Genomic DNA, 15,526 nt, shown 5'->3' on the forward strand with positions numbered 1-15,526 from the left:
TCTTATCAAACACAATTTTGTAAATTGTATAAGTAGGTCAAATGATAAGCAGGGGTTCAACAGTTTCAGAACAAGTGTTTAGTTCAAACTCATTGCCACCAACTTACAATATTCATTCTTCATTTGGACAGCATGAAAGTCTTATTTTGTGATGCAAAAATAGTCACAAATGTCCTGTGATATAGTGTTGCCAAGTTGTCCAAGGTGCTGTATTTAAACTCCAGTTCGAGGAGGCGTTTTTTTCAAATCCTTTGCAAGGGCTTTCAGCTCTTTGCATTGAAGCATCTATTTGAAAGGCCATTAAGAAAGAACAATATTTCTGGTTGTGGGGCCGAGCGTTCTAAGGTGCTGGATTAAGGCTCCAGTCTCTTAGGAGGTGTGGGGTCCAATCCTACCACCTCAAGTCAATAACCTGCGTCCTAGGAGCATTTTGAAATGCTTTTCTCAAAAGGCAATACTTTGGACTGACAATGTGTTGCTTAAAGGCTTAGTATCCCCTCAAAAAAACTACAACATTCCTTGAAGACCCACACAAGGTCTCATTTTGTTTATCTGTCATTGCCACAAACCAAATTTGGAGTGAATTATGTATACGAGAATCAATGCTAGATCATAAGCAGTAGTCAAAGTTGAATAACCTTAATGTGCTTTTAAGGTGTCTGAATGTACGTTGTGATCAGTGTGATGCCCGTGAACAGTTTGAGTATTGTAACATTGCAGGGTTATTTTCTTCTACACTCTAGAAATTCTTTCAGAGAGACGATGGCTACTCAGAATACTGTCGTTTTGGTTATTTCAGTTCAGTTCACCTTTAAAGTCTTATTTTGTAATGCAAAAATAGTTACAGATTTCCTAGGATATAGTGTTGCCGAGTAGTCCAAGGTACTGAATTTAGGCTCCAATTCGAGGAGGCGCTTTTTCAAATCCTTTGCAAGGACCCTTTCAACCATCCAAGCAAAACAGTCAGGAGTTTTGGGCTCGTTGTCGGTCATTTTTGTCATAGTCTTAGTTGCCATGAAACTACAAAAATGCTTTTTTTTTTTAGGTAATAAAATATATTGGGATATATCTTCAGGCAAATAAAACCGGACACATCATTGCTGAAATGCAATAAGTAGTATATATTTTTCACACTTTGGACAATTATGCCTAAGCGTTGCCCACTGCCCGCGGCCGAGGCACCGGCCCCTCGGCAGCGAGGCTCTGGTGGGAGACAATCGCGGCAACAAACCCTATCTCCTCCATGTCGTGATTCAGTCTACTTCAGATTGATGTGGACGTGGAAGAACCAGAGATGTCGGAGAACCAGTCGCAGTCGTTTGAGATTTGCGATATCGTCTGGAGGTGCACACAGCTTTTGGCCGTCACAATAGGTATTATATGATATAGGTATTGTGGGAACCCGGCCCGTGCCAATTAAGGACAGGGCGAACACCTATGGAACAGGTGGAGAAGCAGGGCTTAAATAGCCTGCTTCTCCACTCATTCGGGGCTCTCCCAGCCATGTGGCTCCTTACGGAGAGACCGGTCCTCGTGGGTGACGGGATTCCTCCCACGACGTATGGGGCCGTTGATTCCTCCCAGGTTATTACGTTGGTTTGCAACCCCCAAACCAGACCATGACATAGCCGGAGACGACGCAGCCGAGACGCCCCCGCCAGAGACGACGCAGCCCGAGAAGAGGCCGCGGGGGACGAGGCCGCGGGGGACGAGGCCGCGGGGGACGAGGCCGCGAGGGACAACCCTCAAAACGAGCCACGCCGGCAGCAGAAGCAGCCATGCTGCACGCCGGACCGCCGCTCCTCCGAAAGGCCACCCGAGGCTTCAGCAAAGGGTGGAGGAGTGTGGCAACCCGGCCCGGGCCAATTAAGGACATGGAGAACACCTGTGGAACAGGTGGAGAAGCAGGGCTTAAATAGCCTGCTTCTCCACTCATTCGGGGCTCTCCCAGCCATGTGGCTCCTTACGGAGAGACCGGTCCTCGTGGGTGACGGGATTCCACCCACGAAGGAGGGGACCGTTGATTCCTCCCAGGTTTTACGTTCTTTTGTGTTTTGAGAGACTTTGTGTTATGTTTTAGATTAAACATGCCTTTTTGTTTTTTTTCCCCTCAAAGTTGTGTCCTGTTTGGGAGGAGGTGGTTCGCTCACCGTGCCGGGTTGCCACAGTATCTATGAATAATATGATATTATTTAGATATAGAGCTCCAGGACACCCGCTGGATCACCCGGATTGTTCTAGAATATTTACAGAACACGGCCAAAGGCTGTGTGCGCCTCGCCATTGTGATAAATCCACTGTAAACAGAGCGCATGGTACCGTGGCCGCAAACTGCTCAGGGCCACAGCCCCACCTTCCTCCTCGACCCGCCTCCTCCTCCTCATTTGCATTAAAGCTACAGACACCGAAACGGCACGTTTGGGTAAAGCTTAATGTGCGACTGGCTCGTAGTAGCTGTAATTCTGCACCATGGCTGAATTTGGGGATTTGCGTCTTCATATACTGTGTTAGGGGCCCACTAATATCTAGATTAAAGCATCCATAAATAAGCATGCCATGGGACCTTTAAGTTTGAGCAACATAGTGTAAAGACATTTCAGGAGGCTCAAGGAGGAGTGTAATATTACATTTGAGCAACAAAGTGAAGTATTGCGGTGGACTCTATAGACATAGTTCCCCATACTGTGTTATTGACATATTTTCAATGTGTTATAGGGACCCTGTCTCTTTGAGAACACGTCACTTGTGTGTTGATATGCCGGTTGGTGCGATGTTTGAATTTAACGTTTTTTATAGGACAAAATGAACGACCTGCCGATTGTCGAGGTTAGAAATTGTCTCTTCTCTTCTTTTATCGCAATTTCTACAGTCTATAGACAGAACGTCTTACCTGGGCTCGCGTGTCGATGGCGGAGTCGTTATGTTTAAAAACATAACGTCTATACCTGCGCGTGTGTCGATGGCGGAGTGTGTGCGCGCCTGTGTGTGCGCTTCCGTGTATGTGTCGCTGCCTTTGTCTTGACGTGTGGTGTGTGTGTGTGTGTGCGCGTGTGTATGTGTGTGTGTGTGTGTGTGTGTGTGTGTGTGCGCGCGCGCGTGCGTTTCCGTGTATGTTCATGCGCATGTGCGTGTATGTGCGGTGTGAGTATACAGTGTGTATGTGCGTGCTTGCGGTGTATGTATGCGTTCGCGCCTGCTGTGTGTGTGTGTGTGTGTGTGTGTGTGTGTGTGTGTGTGTGTGTGTGTGTGTGTGTGTGTGTGTGTGTGTGTGTGTGTGTGTGTGTGTGTGTGTGTGTGTGTGTGTGTGTGTGTGTGAGCTGCAGGCTGCTTGGCACATGTGCACATGACTAACTTGAGTAACTGCGGCGACAGGCCTGCTATTATAGTAGGCTAGTAAGATAAGTCACTCCCTGTTGGAGTGCCTTCGATTGAGGTTATCTACGAGGTGGAGCTATGATATAGCGTTGTGCGTGAATGTGATTAACGCCAAAATGATTCCCTCACCGAGAGATGTCCTGAATGGTCAGAAATTAGCCAGCAGCGGCCGGAAATCGAAATGGTCTAATAATGATTAAAGCACAGTCAACTCAAAACACTATTCTTCCAAGAGCACTTTATTCACTATCACCGACGGATGGCTCTGGCATCGCTATAGAATCACACTCACTCTTAAATCGTGCCTACTTCACCTTCAATGCAACATGCTTCATTTAGCCTATTTAGTGTTCCTGAAGAGAGGATAATCCAGAGCGTTGAGGAAACACTGATGAGCTGGGAGCTCTCTGACACACACCCACCAGCAGGGAGACAGATCTGTTGGACGGAAGAGATAGATCCTGGAGCCAGAAATATTCCCTGAGAAGATGTCGGGCTTTCCTTAGTCTCAGGCTCCTCCACCACATTTGTCTATGTCGAAGGTTTTCAAATTAAAAGAACGATTAATAATTTATTTATTCATTAGCTGTACATGACATCCACAAGAGTTAATAAGAAATCTCTAAAAATGGCCTTAAGAAAGAAAGACATCCCCCCTGTGATTAATCATCGATTTCTGCTCTGCGTTAACGTTATGAAAGTCTTCATCAAGAACCACTGAGTATGTAAAGTGTATGGTGAGGCTGAGACAGCAGGCCAGGTGGTGAGGAAGGACCACTATATGGAGGGCCCCAGGAGGACCACTATATGAAGGGCCCCAGGACCACTATATGAAGGGCCCAATAGGGCCCCAGAACCACTATATGAAGGACCCCAGGACCACTATATGAAGGGCCCAATAGGGCCCCAGAACCACTATATGAAGGGCCCCAGGACCACTATATGAAGGGCCCCAGGACAACTATATGAAGGGCCCCAGGACCACTATATGAAGGGCCCCAGGACCACTATATGAAGGGCCCCAGGACAACTATGATGGGCCCCAGGACCACGATATGGAGGGCCCCAGGACAACTATATGAAGGGCCCAATAGGGCCCCAGGACCACGATATGAAGGGCTCTAGGACTACTATATGGAGGGCCCTTGTTGAGGAGCACAAACACACACCACAAACGCACACACACACACACACACACACACACACACACACACACACACACACACACACACACACACACACACACACACACACACACACACACACACACACACACACCCAAACACACACACACACACACACACGCACACACACACAACACAAGCATACACAAACACACAACTGGATTTAAATATTTTCCCAACAATGTGCTGGACTCCAGTCGAATGCTTACTCGCGCTATTGGGAAAGAAAGAAGAGGTCAAAGAGGAAGTTATCAAAACCATTGTGCGTTCATCATTGTGAAAAAAGTGGATCAAACACAATAGCCTAACATGGGATTATTAAGGACTATATTTCTATCTCCCTTCCTTGCGATACCGGCAGACCGCTGCATTGCTGCCAGGAGGGGGGTCGTACGTGGGCTGGCTTATAAAAAAGCCAACGAAATCTAATTTAGGGAGCGTTGCTTCCTCTCCTCTGGTTCTCTGCTCTCGTCTTGTCTTACTGCGGTTTCTATGTTTGAATGCATGTGCTGAGCTTGTCAGTCTTGACGTTCAGTTTTTGCACCCAAACTAGCTACCGTCACATGATCAAATAGGGACTAGACATCGGACTACTACATGTTGTCGTGGAAATATCAATCATAACTATAATATACAAATTATATTGACCTTGTTAATATAATTACTAGTCAATTTAAAAGGAATTGTATGCTTTCCCCCAGTGTTACCTCGCTTCCTCTCTCTGACTGAGAGGTGTTCATATCATTGGCATTTGCCATTGTAGCCACGAAGTCTGATACTCAGGCCATGCCAATCGACTGACTTCTCTGTTGTGGAGATTCCTTTATCTGTGTTGCAGCCTTGCTTCCAGACTTGCAGACATGTCCACTTCACCCATTGTGTATCGCAGTTTAACTTGGCCTCTCCCGCTAATCCTAAACTCTCCATGATGGTCCCTCCCCCACACCTTTGTTTCCTTTGTATTAACCCACGATGTGAAAGTTTCCCTATGATAATCTTGTTCACTCATTGTCTCACATGTATCCTTGGTAACTTTGCCGCCTGTACTTTCCCATGATAATGCGTGCTCTAATATTAAATCAAATATTTTGCTGGCCGGCGTGTCCTAAAGATACGTTTTTCTTTATCACATATAACCCAGCAATCATTTTCATGGGACAAAAATACCAAAGAAAATAACAAATTATTAATTTAATTTAATCACTTCCCATAGTTTATTCATAGTTTTGATATTTTATGAAAAATAAGCATTTATTTTTGCCATAGATGCTGTTTAACCCAACAAAAGAAAATCTTTGGCTTTACCTTTCGGGTTGCGAGGGCACATGAAGCAAACGGCCGCGTCAATGAAACAGCTAATCTCTGAACTCGGGGTTCAGAGGTGGAAATCTGAATCCCTCAAAAGAGCCGGTTCTCCGCCTTACCAACTGCTCTCTACAGCCGCCGCCCCCCTGCTCCATGGGCCCCAGGCAATGGCCCCGCCCGCACTGTCTCTATCGACGCCCCTGCAACACACAGTACATACTATTAAGCCTAACCGGATCTCTCCAAACACCATCCTTCCTTTACCATGCTTAAAATCCCATTATTATAACCCCTAACCTGACTTTCTCTTCTCTGATACAGCTCCAGAGAGGCTCTGAGCACCTTGTCCTCTGCACCATAACCGTTGTTATTTCACGGAAGGCCTCAATAGAGGAGCCCCTTACATAACAACACGCTCACTCTGAAGGCCACGGTGCCTTGTTATCCAGGTATATATGCAGTTATCCAAAGGGCTTGGTCGGCTGATTTTCTCCTCCAGGGCGGCGGACTCCTCGGAATGGAAGAGGTTTCCTCCGTTCCTCCACCCAGGCCCTTCCAGGATGTGTGTTGTTCGTCCCCTCATGGCCTGTTGTCTAGTTGGGGAGGGCCGTGGAATCAGGTCGCGCCCTATTGGCTAAATGGACCTCTAGGTGCTACTGTACAGCCATTATCTGACCTACTGTCTCCACCAGACTGTACTCGTGGTGCCTGTCCGACAGCACCCCCTGGTGGTACAGTTCTTTTACATTTCATATTCTTCAAATGTATATGTGCCTGGGAACCAGAGGAGGCTGAGAGCTGAGGTACTATAACAGATAGGCATTGTCCTGGTCTGTAAGGCTAGACTATGAAGAACCTCCTGTAGATGGAGGAGGTGAAGGTATTTGACAACTGGCCAAAGTCTTATGAAACCATTTCTAACTTTTATATTTCTAACCTATTTATTTATACTTCAGCAACTCTAAACAATTCCTAAACCTTAAACAATACCGACTTAACTTTAGCGCTTCAAACTTTGTACCTAATCTTAATTCCAGACCCTAACCCTAACCTCAGCTTCAAACTTTACTGCCAAATCAAAACCTAGCATTAACCAAGATGCTGTGGGTAGATCTGCACCTACAGCCTGCGTCCTTCTACAATAAAGTCTGATCCTGCGATCCATCTCTCAGAGTATTGATATGCTATCAACCAAATGACAGAAGGGTAATCTCTCCCCAACATGATTACAATTATATGCATGTGCAAAAATATTTATTACTAATTTACATCATCATTGCGAGACAAAACTAAATCAAACAAAGGCGAACATACGTGAGATAAATAAGGTCCTTACAGTAATGTTAGTTCATCTTTTATGTTCATGTATCATGGGTCCTATGGTCGTCAGACGCTGGCCAGACACAGCGTGGCGTTGGTGCCCCCGAACCCGAAGGAGTTGGTGAGGGCCACGCGCCGGCCCGGGGCCCCCCACTGCTGGGCCCTGCAGGGGACGTAGTTCAGGGGGAACTCGGGCTCCGTGCGGTCCAGGTTGAGCGTGGGCGGCAGGACGCCGTGGTAACAGGCCATGGCGGTGAAGGCCGCCTCCAGGGCCCCGGCGGCCCCCAGGAGGTGGCCGGTGGCCCCCTTGACCGACGACACGGCCACGTTGCCGGCGTGCTCCCCGAACAGACGCTGCAGCGCCGCGTTCTCGGCGGCGTCGCCCAGCGGCGTGGAGGTGGCGTGGGCGTTGACGTACGTCACATCCGTGGGCAGCAGGCCGGCGTTCCTGAGGGCGGCGGACATGGACCTGAGGGAAGGGGGGAACACTTTAGCAGACTGCCTGGGGGCCACTTCAGCATCACTCGGAACAACAACCAAACCGGAGTTGGAATCAGGCTTCAGCGTTCGATTTAAAAATTTGGGGATCCCTCCCAGATGCACTGACCAATCGCAACACCCTATGCATCGGGCCTAGAAATTAGGCCCCTCCCCTTTTCCCCCGGACCCCAGTTCCCAATTAACTGCACATGCACTTATCCTCCTTCTCCGGATTCTCAGTAGATTACAAGGTAAAGTACTGACATCTTAAACATTAGCAGATGTAGAGCAGTGAATTACTGTGATTTAAATCCACTCATCACCCTAATAATTAAACTTTTAAAATATAAACCACATGTGCTTATGAGAAGTTATTGTCTGTCAACCATCACTGGCTTGAGGTAGTTTACATATGTGACAAACACAGTATCAAGCAAAGCAGCCGCATATAATTAAAAACAACAACATGAAGATGGGACATGAATGAGCCAAATGACAATCACTTCTACTCAGACAATAAGCATGCATTCAACCTATTGACAACAGTACCACTGTGTGTGTGACTGTGGAATACATTCATAAAGCAGGCGTTGTTTGACTTTGACTATCGCATTAACAAGTTAACCATAACATACAAGTAGGTATAAGTTAAGTGGGAGATAGAATGCAGAGGGCTCCATTCTTTGTGGCCGTCATAAGCCCTCCCGCCTCTTCCTCTCAGGATGTGGTGAGCCAGGTATAGGATTACTCTATTTAGGGGCCAATTTCGAGTCAACAGAGTACTCAGGGTTCATCTCAGGGGTGCCAGACGGTGTAAGTGAGTGACTGAATGTCCCTCAGTATGTACGCCTCATTGACTGCTGTCCCCAACCTTTTGCCTTTACATGAGCCAGATAATGGCTTTCTTTAGGATATGGTACACACATTCATATGGAAGAAAAAGTTTAACTTTGATTGTGACATTAATTGCTTGGCCTTAACATGTAATTCAATTGAGAAAAATAATGAGGTCTGCTGGATATAGAGATGACAGCTTCAGTGGTATCAACGTTAGGGGTCAAAGGTCAACTTGGAACCGGCTTATTGAAACATGGGAAGAATGAAGGGGTTCCTTTCAGAGGGCGGCTGTCAGGAGGGCTGATGAGCGACACGTGGGTTTCCCCTCGGAATGTGCTCCTTCATTGACTCTGCTTTTTTCAACACTGGTTACAGTCATGCAGGCAAAATAATGCTGATTCTCCATTAAAACCTCTGTAGTTTCCTACCATAATCCTACATTTAGTGAACATTCAACACACCCAAGCGGCATTTAAGTTTAAAACGTTTGTCAGATGGGATACATTTGGACCTTTAGCTTTCCTTTCCCTTGGATCCAGAGTTTGAGTGAGACGTGGATGTGGAGTATAACACCGACCTGAGCGCTCCGTCCCCGTCCTCGCTGGGGGAGGTGATGTGGAAGGCCTCCCCGGACAGTCCGTAGCCCAGGACCTCCGCGTAGATCCGCGCCCCTCTCCTCTCCGCGTGGCCCAGCTCCTCCAGCAGCATCACGCTGGCCCCCTCGCCCATCACGAAGCCCTCCCTCTCCGGATGAAACGGCCTGGAGGCCAGGTGGGGGGCGTGGTTCCACTTGGTGGCCAGGGCACGAGCCCGGGCGAAGCCTGCTAAGGCCAGAGGACACACGCAGGCCTCCGCCCCGCCGCACAGCATGGCGTCGGCATCACCGTGACCTATGAACCTGGCGGCGTCGCCGATGGCGTGGGCCCCTGTGGTGCACGCTGTCGACACGGCGTGGTTGGGCCCCTTCAAACGGTGCTTTATACTGATGTGACCTGCAGCCATGTTGACAAGGATGCGAGGCATGAAGAAGGGGCTTACTTTGGAGTAGCCCTTAGTTTGCAAGAGAATTGCAGTTCTACTTAACTCCTCCACGTCCACCATGGACATGCCCACGGCCACCCCCGTGTTCAGCTGTTCCTCTGGGGTTTGAGGTGACCACCCTGCGTCATCCAGGGCCAGCTGTGCTGCACCCAGAGCCATCACGATCCCTGGGGACATGGCCTTCCTTTCGAAGCGGGTCGTGAAACTGTCCTCGTCAAACTCTCCTTCCCCTTTTCCTCTGGGCACAAGTGCAGCCACTTTACATGGGATGGACTTGTATTCCTCCGGATCTAGGGCAACGATCCCACTCTCACCGTTGATCAGACGCTCCCAGGGCAGCGACGTGCCTGTCCCGAGAGGAGAGACCACCCCGATGCCAGTCACCACCACCCTCCTGCGGGGAGGACATGTGGAGCTGGGACGGCTCCAGACTTGGCTCGGACACACACACGACCTCTTGTACAGGTGAGTTCTGATGTGTTGGGAACGCAAGGGAAGCCTGGACAAACATGATAAACTGGACATATTTATCTGTCTCGGCGTCGAGTGGAAGGGAAGGGGATTAGACGATAAATTGACAACCAAACGATACAGTACCTGTCAGTCTCTCCAGTATGTCAGTGAGTCTACCCAGTCTGTCACTTTGTCACAGCGGGGATCTAGCGAGCTAACGTTAGGCAACCTCTGTTAACGCCTGTTTTAAAACGTATTCTCTATAGTCAATCGTAGAGTCACGCAGATTAATGTTTCAGAGTAGGTGTATGTATTTAAAAGATCTCTAAAAATAAGAAGTTATTTTTAAATGTATGTATTTTTTATTTTGCAAGTTATTTTGTTCAGGCGCTATTGGGTCAGGACCAGGGCCAGGCCCCCTATGGAGGAGGAAGTCCGACTTTTTTTTTGGTCGACGTAACATCACAACTCTGTTTATTAAACTGAACCATGGCTGTGTCACCGGGAGTGCTGAGCCTCTCAGAGAACCCGGACCCGGAGTTCCTGGACGCCGCCAAACTGCTGATCACCTACGCAGACAACATCTTAAGGTAAAGGTTGAAGAAGAGCTGTGCTGTGTGCTGATTGTCGACCGAGCTGTCATCGTCAGGATATCAGACGTGATCAACGTGTGTCTCTGTGTCTCCTACAGGTATCCAAACGAAGACAAATACAAATCCATCCGCATAGGCAACGCCAAGTTTTCAACCAAACTGCTGCCGACTAAAGGCGCAGTGGAGTGCCTCTTCGAGATGGGTTTCGAGGAGGTACCGTCGCTAGATCTGGTTGCCAATATAAAGTCTGGATGTCCTATTCGATGCGCGCAGGATAACCACGAGCCTCGACACATAATGATCCTCTTTTTAGGGCGATACACACCTGGTTTTCCCGAGTTCTGCATCGGTTCACCAACTGAGACGCATAAGGGAGTCCATAGCTGCGGAGAAGGACCAGAGACTGGGTAGACCTTCTTCTCAGCATCCTCCTCCTCCGACCACCACCACCACCACCAGCACAGCTTCAACAGCAGTGTCTGCTGCTACGCCTAGCCTGCCAAGCACCCCAGCTCCCTCAGCAGCATCCCCATTGGTATATGTTCTCAACTATGTTTTATATACATTTATTGCAGCTATTTGAAGATGCATGTTTGTTGTTAGAATCAATGTTTAACTTCCTTTCTTCGCAGGTGGGCAGCATGGGTTTCTTTTTGACTCTGCAGTCCAACTACCAACATGTCATGGTGTACGAAAGCCTGGAGCTCCAGCAGAAGGCCAGGAGCAAGCTCCCCTATGAAGAGCTCTCAGCAGCGGCTGTAGAGAAGTTAAACGGGGCTAAAGCAAGTGATCCAGGTACAACCAAACCGTTCTGGCTGTAGAGATTAAAGAATGGATGTTGGATGACCTGCATGACTCGGCATAAACGGGCTGTGTTCCACCTTTTAGGCTGAATATCTTTTGTAAAGGAGTCCTTAAAACGGCTGAATGGTGCAGCCACATTGAAGACCTAGCTATAACATGGGAAAGTGGAAACATGTTATTCTGAGCCCTTTCAGTACCGAACTGAAATCAGTTAAATATCACACCCGACATCTTTCACTTTCACTTTCACCTTCAATGCATACTAAGTAGTATAACAATAACATTTAAACAATTTCCTACCTGGTTTTAAATATCCCCATGATTGAAGGTCGATTTTGCAAACTCGGCACAGTGGTAATAACATGCAGGGTATTTATAACTATTACTATATGTTGTGCGTTTTTTTCTTTTGTTTAATTTCTTTAGAATGCAAGCTTGGAAAAGAGGACTTTCTGGTCATGGAGTTGCTGAGATGGTTCAAGAAGGAATTCTTCTCCTGGGTGAACTGCCTGCCTTGTAGCCAGTGCGGCGGTGAAACAAAGACGGCGGGGTCCCTGAACCCGAGCGCTGAAGACACGCGCTGGGGAGCCCAGCGGGTGGAGAGCCACTATTGTCAGTCTTGCCATGTTGCTACTCGGTTTCCCAGGTGAGTCTCTGTGTTTACTTGACGGTCCAACACGAAAATAGTAGTCATTTAGGCAGCGGATACAGTGAACCCCTTGTCATCTGGAGCACAGCCACATACAGACCACTGTGGTTTATTATGGTTCAGGTACAACAACCCAGAAAAGTTGCTTGAAACCAGAAGAGGTCGCTGTGGAGAGTGGGCCAACTGCTTCACACTGTGTTGCCGAGCCGTGGGCCTGGAGGCCAGGTATATCTGGGACAGTACAGGTGAGGTTTCTCTTGGCATTACACATTTAGATCTTCAAAAGAAGATCAGGTTAGAAATAAAGGCGGTGTTGGCTGTCATCATTGGAAGTCATTCAAAAAATTTAATTGCCAGGCACTTCAGGTTAAATAGTGTGCAAACGAAAGGGCAATCTCCTGGCTCCCCAGACCACGTGTGGACAGAAGTGTACTCATCGGCCCAGCGGCGCTGGCTGCACTGTGACCCGTGTGAGAACAGCTGTGACAAGCCTCTGATGTACGAGGTGGGCTGGGGGAAGAAGCTGTCCTATATTCTGGCTTTCTCCAAGGACGAGGTGAGAGCTGCCTCCCTCTCTGCATTACCACACCTCCAGCTAGATATAGTGGCCTGGGCTTTGTCAATAGTCAAACATGTATTTGATGTACCTCTCTTGTTACCAGTCGACTTTATTTAGACAAGACACTTCATACACAAGGCAGACGTGCTCTGTGTTGCATATTAACTGAAGCCTGCTTATCCATGTTTTGTTTTGACTCCGGGAACCATTAGCTGACAGTTTTTTTGTTCATACAATTGAGCCGTATATTGTCTGTCTATAATCGAAGTCCTGATTCCAGCATATGATTGTACCCTGGGTGAGGCAGTAACCCCAGATGGGCCATGTCTCTGGGCTTGCAGGTGGTGGATGTGACCTGGAGGTATTCCTGTAATCACCCAGACGTGCTGACCAGACGGACCAAGGTTCAAGAGGCCTGGCTGCTACGCACTATAAGCAGCCTCAATGTCACGGTACCTTTCATTATGATCGTTATTCAGTACAAAACATTTCTTAAACCTTTTAACCACTTGTATAGAAGGGTTTCTAAATGTGCTCATGGCCTTCTGCTGTAGCTGCACTACATGACACGATGTACTTGTTAGTTCTTATTTTACCACATGGGGAAACTATGAAACTCATAATAACAGGTCTGTGGGCATTTATCAAGTCTAAACAAGATCAATTCATGAATCTTCAAACACTAACTAACCTCCCAGTGTTGAGCCTCTTTGGGACGAAAAGCCTATTCATAAAGAGCTTGTGGTTTTTATTAAGGCGTGCTATTTCTGTAGCAACACCAACATAATCTGTAGAGATGTGGGTTCCTGTGTGTGGCGTCAGCGAGTGCTGACTCCTCTGTGGTCGTGTGTTTACTGAAGAGGCAGCAAAGCGTGGGCCCAGAGAGGAAGAGGGAGCTGGTGAACCGGCTGCTCGTTGAGCTGGTGGAATTCATCTCGCCCAAGAAGCCCAAAGCGGGAGACCTTGGTGGCCGCGGATCCGGCTCGCTGGCCTGGAGGATAGCCAGGGGAGAGGTGGGCGCTCGGGAGGCCGTGCCCCAGGTGCAGTACAAGTTTAAAAGAGGCCAGACACCAAAATACATTTTTTTCGTAGAATCTAAATGGCACAAGAATTCAAATATTTATAACGTGACGCGTTCAGCGGCCCAAATAAATATTTGGACAGTAATCAAGGCTTCGAAAAACACATCACAAACGGCGAAATGACTTCTGATGACACACAGCCACTGAATCAGCACTGCCGGTGTTCACACGGTCCCCAGGTGGCAGAGCACACGTTCACGCCCACAGACGTGGAGAAGAACAAGGGGCTGCTCCATGTGCGCTACTTTGCCAGCAGGGACCAGTACCAGCGCGTGTCCAACGGCGATGAGGTCATCCACGGCTGGGAGCGGGCCGTGTGGAGGAAGGACTGTGTCTTCAGGAAGGTGGAGGACGACTGGCAGATGGTGGGTCTCGTTTTGGAGCCGGGATCTTTCTTTCAACTGCATGTTTATTCACGTGCAGTTTTTACACACACACACACACACACACACACACACACACACACACACACACACACACACACACACACACACACACACACACACACACACACACACACACACACACACACACACACACACACACACACACACCTTCTTTTATTTATAACGGCTGCTTGTGCTTTGGGTGCACAACATGTCGTCTCCAGGTGTACATCGCTAGGACAGAGGGGTCGCCTTGCGGGACGCTCAGCTGGAGGTTCGACTGCGCCGACGTGGGCGTGAAGATGAAGGCCGTTTCGGTCACCACCCACAGCCAGACGTTCAACTCGGGGATGGTGGTGTGGAGGATGCGCTCAGGCCAGGCCGTTACCGAGTTCCTTGGAGGTATGGGGACGCTATAGCACCAGGACATGTGGACGATTTAAAACTGACCACTGTCGTCACTCAGCTGCTCTAGTACACGGCCTCGCTGGCCCATTACTTTCAGCATTCAACAAGGGCTTAAGCACTGCTCATTTTTATTGCCCTTGATTACATTTGGCAATTATGTTTTTTCTTTTTGCGTTGTCTGCATATACAGATGGGAGTCTGCAGTCATTCCCACTCTCCGGGTCTACGGAGCTTGTCATTGAAGCCGAACTCTGTGGCGGGGAAGGAGCGTTGTCATGGCAACACGCTCAGCTGTTCAGGCAGAGTTTGACCGAGATGGCGGAACCTTCCATTGAAATTCTCCTACATTTTGACGCTTGACGACGGGCGTTTCAGGACGGACTAGAGGAATGCAGATTTAGGATCCACACCATCCAGCTCCTTAAAGAAATAAATCTACACTAACCAGCCACCTAAAGAAATACATTTACAGTAAGCAGCTCCCCAAAGACATCTAGACTAACCAGCTCCCTAAATAACATTGGGCTCCGCTCTGAGCAATGTGGGGTTGAAGGGGCTCTACTGTTTCCTACTGTTGAAGTATAATATTTGGTTGTCATGACTCATCTCTCTGGCTAACAAGACAAATGAAAAACCGATGGGGCATGGCTAAATAATACTACTTTTATGACAGCTACAAGACCCCCAAAAAATATTTAAGCCCCTCTCAACTAGTCAAAATATCTCAGAGATTCTATCAGATATGTAAATCAAATGGTAAATATTTAAATATTCTATGTTATTTTTCTTCTTGTAATCTCATGTCACCTTTCTCAGAAATTGTGATTTGTATCCTTTTTTCCAAAAACTCCTATTCGGTTATGTCTAATGAAAGATTGGGATGACACTGTTTATTCTGTCACTACTGAAAATGCTGACCCTAATGATGGTATATGTGATTAAAAACAAATCTCTGCATTCGCCATAATAAAGATATTTTGACCAATTTCATTTGTTACCGGCTTATTTGAAACAGAAGCTGCAAGGACGTACTGCACTGCAGAACAGTGT

At 47.8% G+C, this 15,526-nt stretch overlaps 2 protein-coding genes across 2 annotated transcripts; one reads left to right on the top strand and one right to left on the bottom strand.

Moving 5' to 3' along the window:
• Window positions 1-7,096: 7,096 nt before the first annotated feature.
• oxsm (3-oxoacyl-ACP synthase, mitochondrial) lies at window positions 7,097-10,243 on the bottom strand. The gene is made up of 2 exons (XM_060042668.1): window positions 9,079-10,243; window positions 7,097-7,653 (listed from the first exon to the last, which is right to left on the bottom strand). Exons 1-2 carry the CDS (start codon window positions 10,065-10,067, stop codon window positions 7,251-7,253), a joined length of 1,392 nt encoding a protein of 463 aa, XP_059898651.1. The 5' UTR covers window positions 10,068-10,243; the 3' UTR covers window positions 7,097-7,250.
• Window positions 10,244-10,376: 133 nt separating this feature from the next.
• Window positions 10,377-15,461, top strand: ngly1 (N-glycanase 1). The gene is made up of 12 exons (XM_060042662.1): window positions 10,377-10,585; window positions 10,687-10,801; window positions 10,902-11,123; window positions 11,221-11,383; window positions 11,819-12,038; window positions 12,165-12,286; window positions 12,452-12,597; window positions 12,942-13,052; window positions 13,461-13,640; window positions 13,862-14,047; window positions 14,293-14,470; window positions 14,667-15,461. Exons 1-12 carry the CDS (start codon window positions 10,485-10,487, stop codon window positions 14,834-14,836), a joined length of 1,914 nt encoding a protein of 637 aa, XP_059898645.1. The 5' UTR covers window positions 10,377-10,484; the 3' UTR covers window positions 14,837-15,461.
• Window positions 15,462-15,526: the final 65 nt, after the last annotated feature.

The sequence above is a fragment of the Gadus macrocephalus genome, chromosome 22, assembly GCF_031168955.1.
Source record: "Gadus macrocephalus chromosome 22, ASM3116895v1".
Lineage (NCBI taxonomy): Eukaryota > Metazoa > Chordata > Actinopteri > Gadiformes > Gadidae > Gadus > Gadus macrocephalus.

What these genes read in the sequence shown, in the direction of transcription:
- oxsm (XM_060042668.1), bottom strand. Translation starts at nt 10,067, where the DNA reads ATGTCCAGTTTATCATGTTTGTCCAGGCTTCCCTTGCGTTCCCAACAC. An exon ending in GACGGGGACGGAGCGCTCAG is followed by an intron (nt 7,654 to 9,078) that starts GTCGGTGTTATA and finishes CCCTTCCCTCAG; the next exon opens with GTCCATGTCCGCCGCCCTCA.
- ngly1 (XM_060042662.1), top strand. Translation starts at nt 10,485, where the DNA reads ATGGCTGTGTCACCGGGAGTGCTGAGCCTCTCAGAGAACCCGGACCCG. An exon ending in TCGAGATGGGTTTCGAGGAG is followed by an intron (nt 10,802 to 10,901) that starts GTACCGTCGCTA and finishes TCCTCTTTTTAG; the next exon opens with GGCGATACACACCTGGTTTT. An exon ending in GTTGCTACTCGGTTTCCCAG is followed by an intron (nt 12,039 to 12,164) that starts GTGAGTCTCTGT and finishes ATTATGGTTCAG; the next exon opens with GTACAACAACCCAGAAAAGT.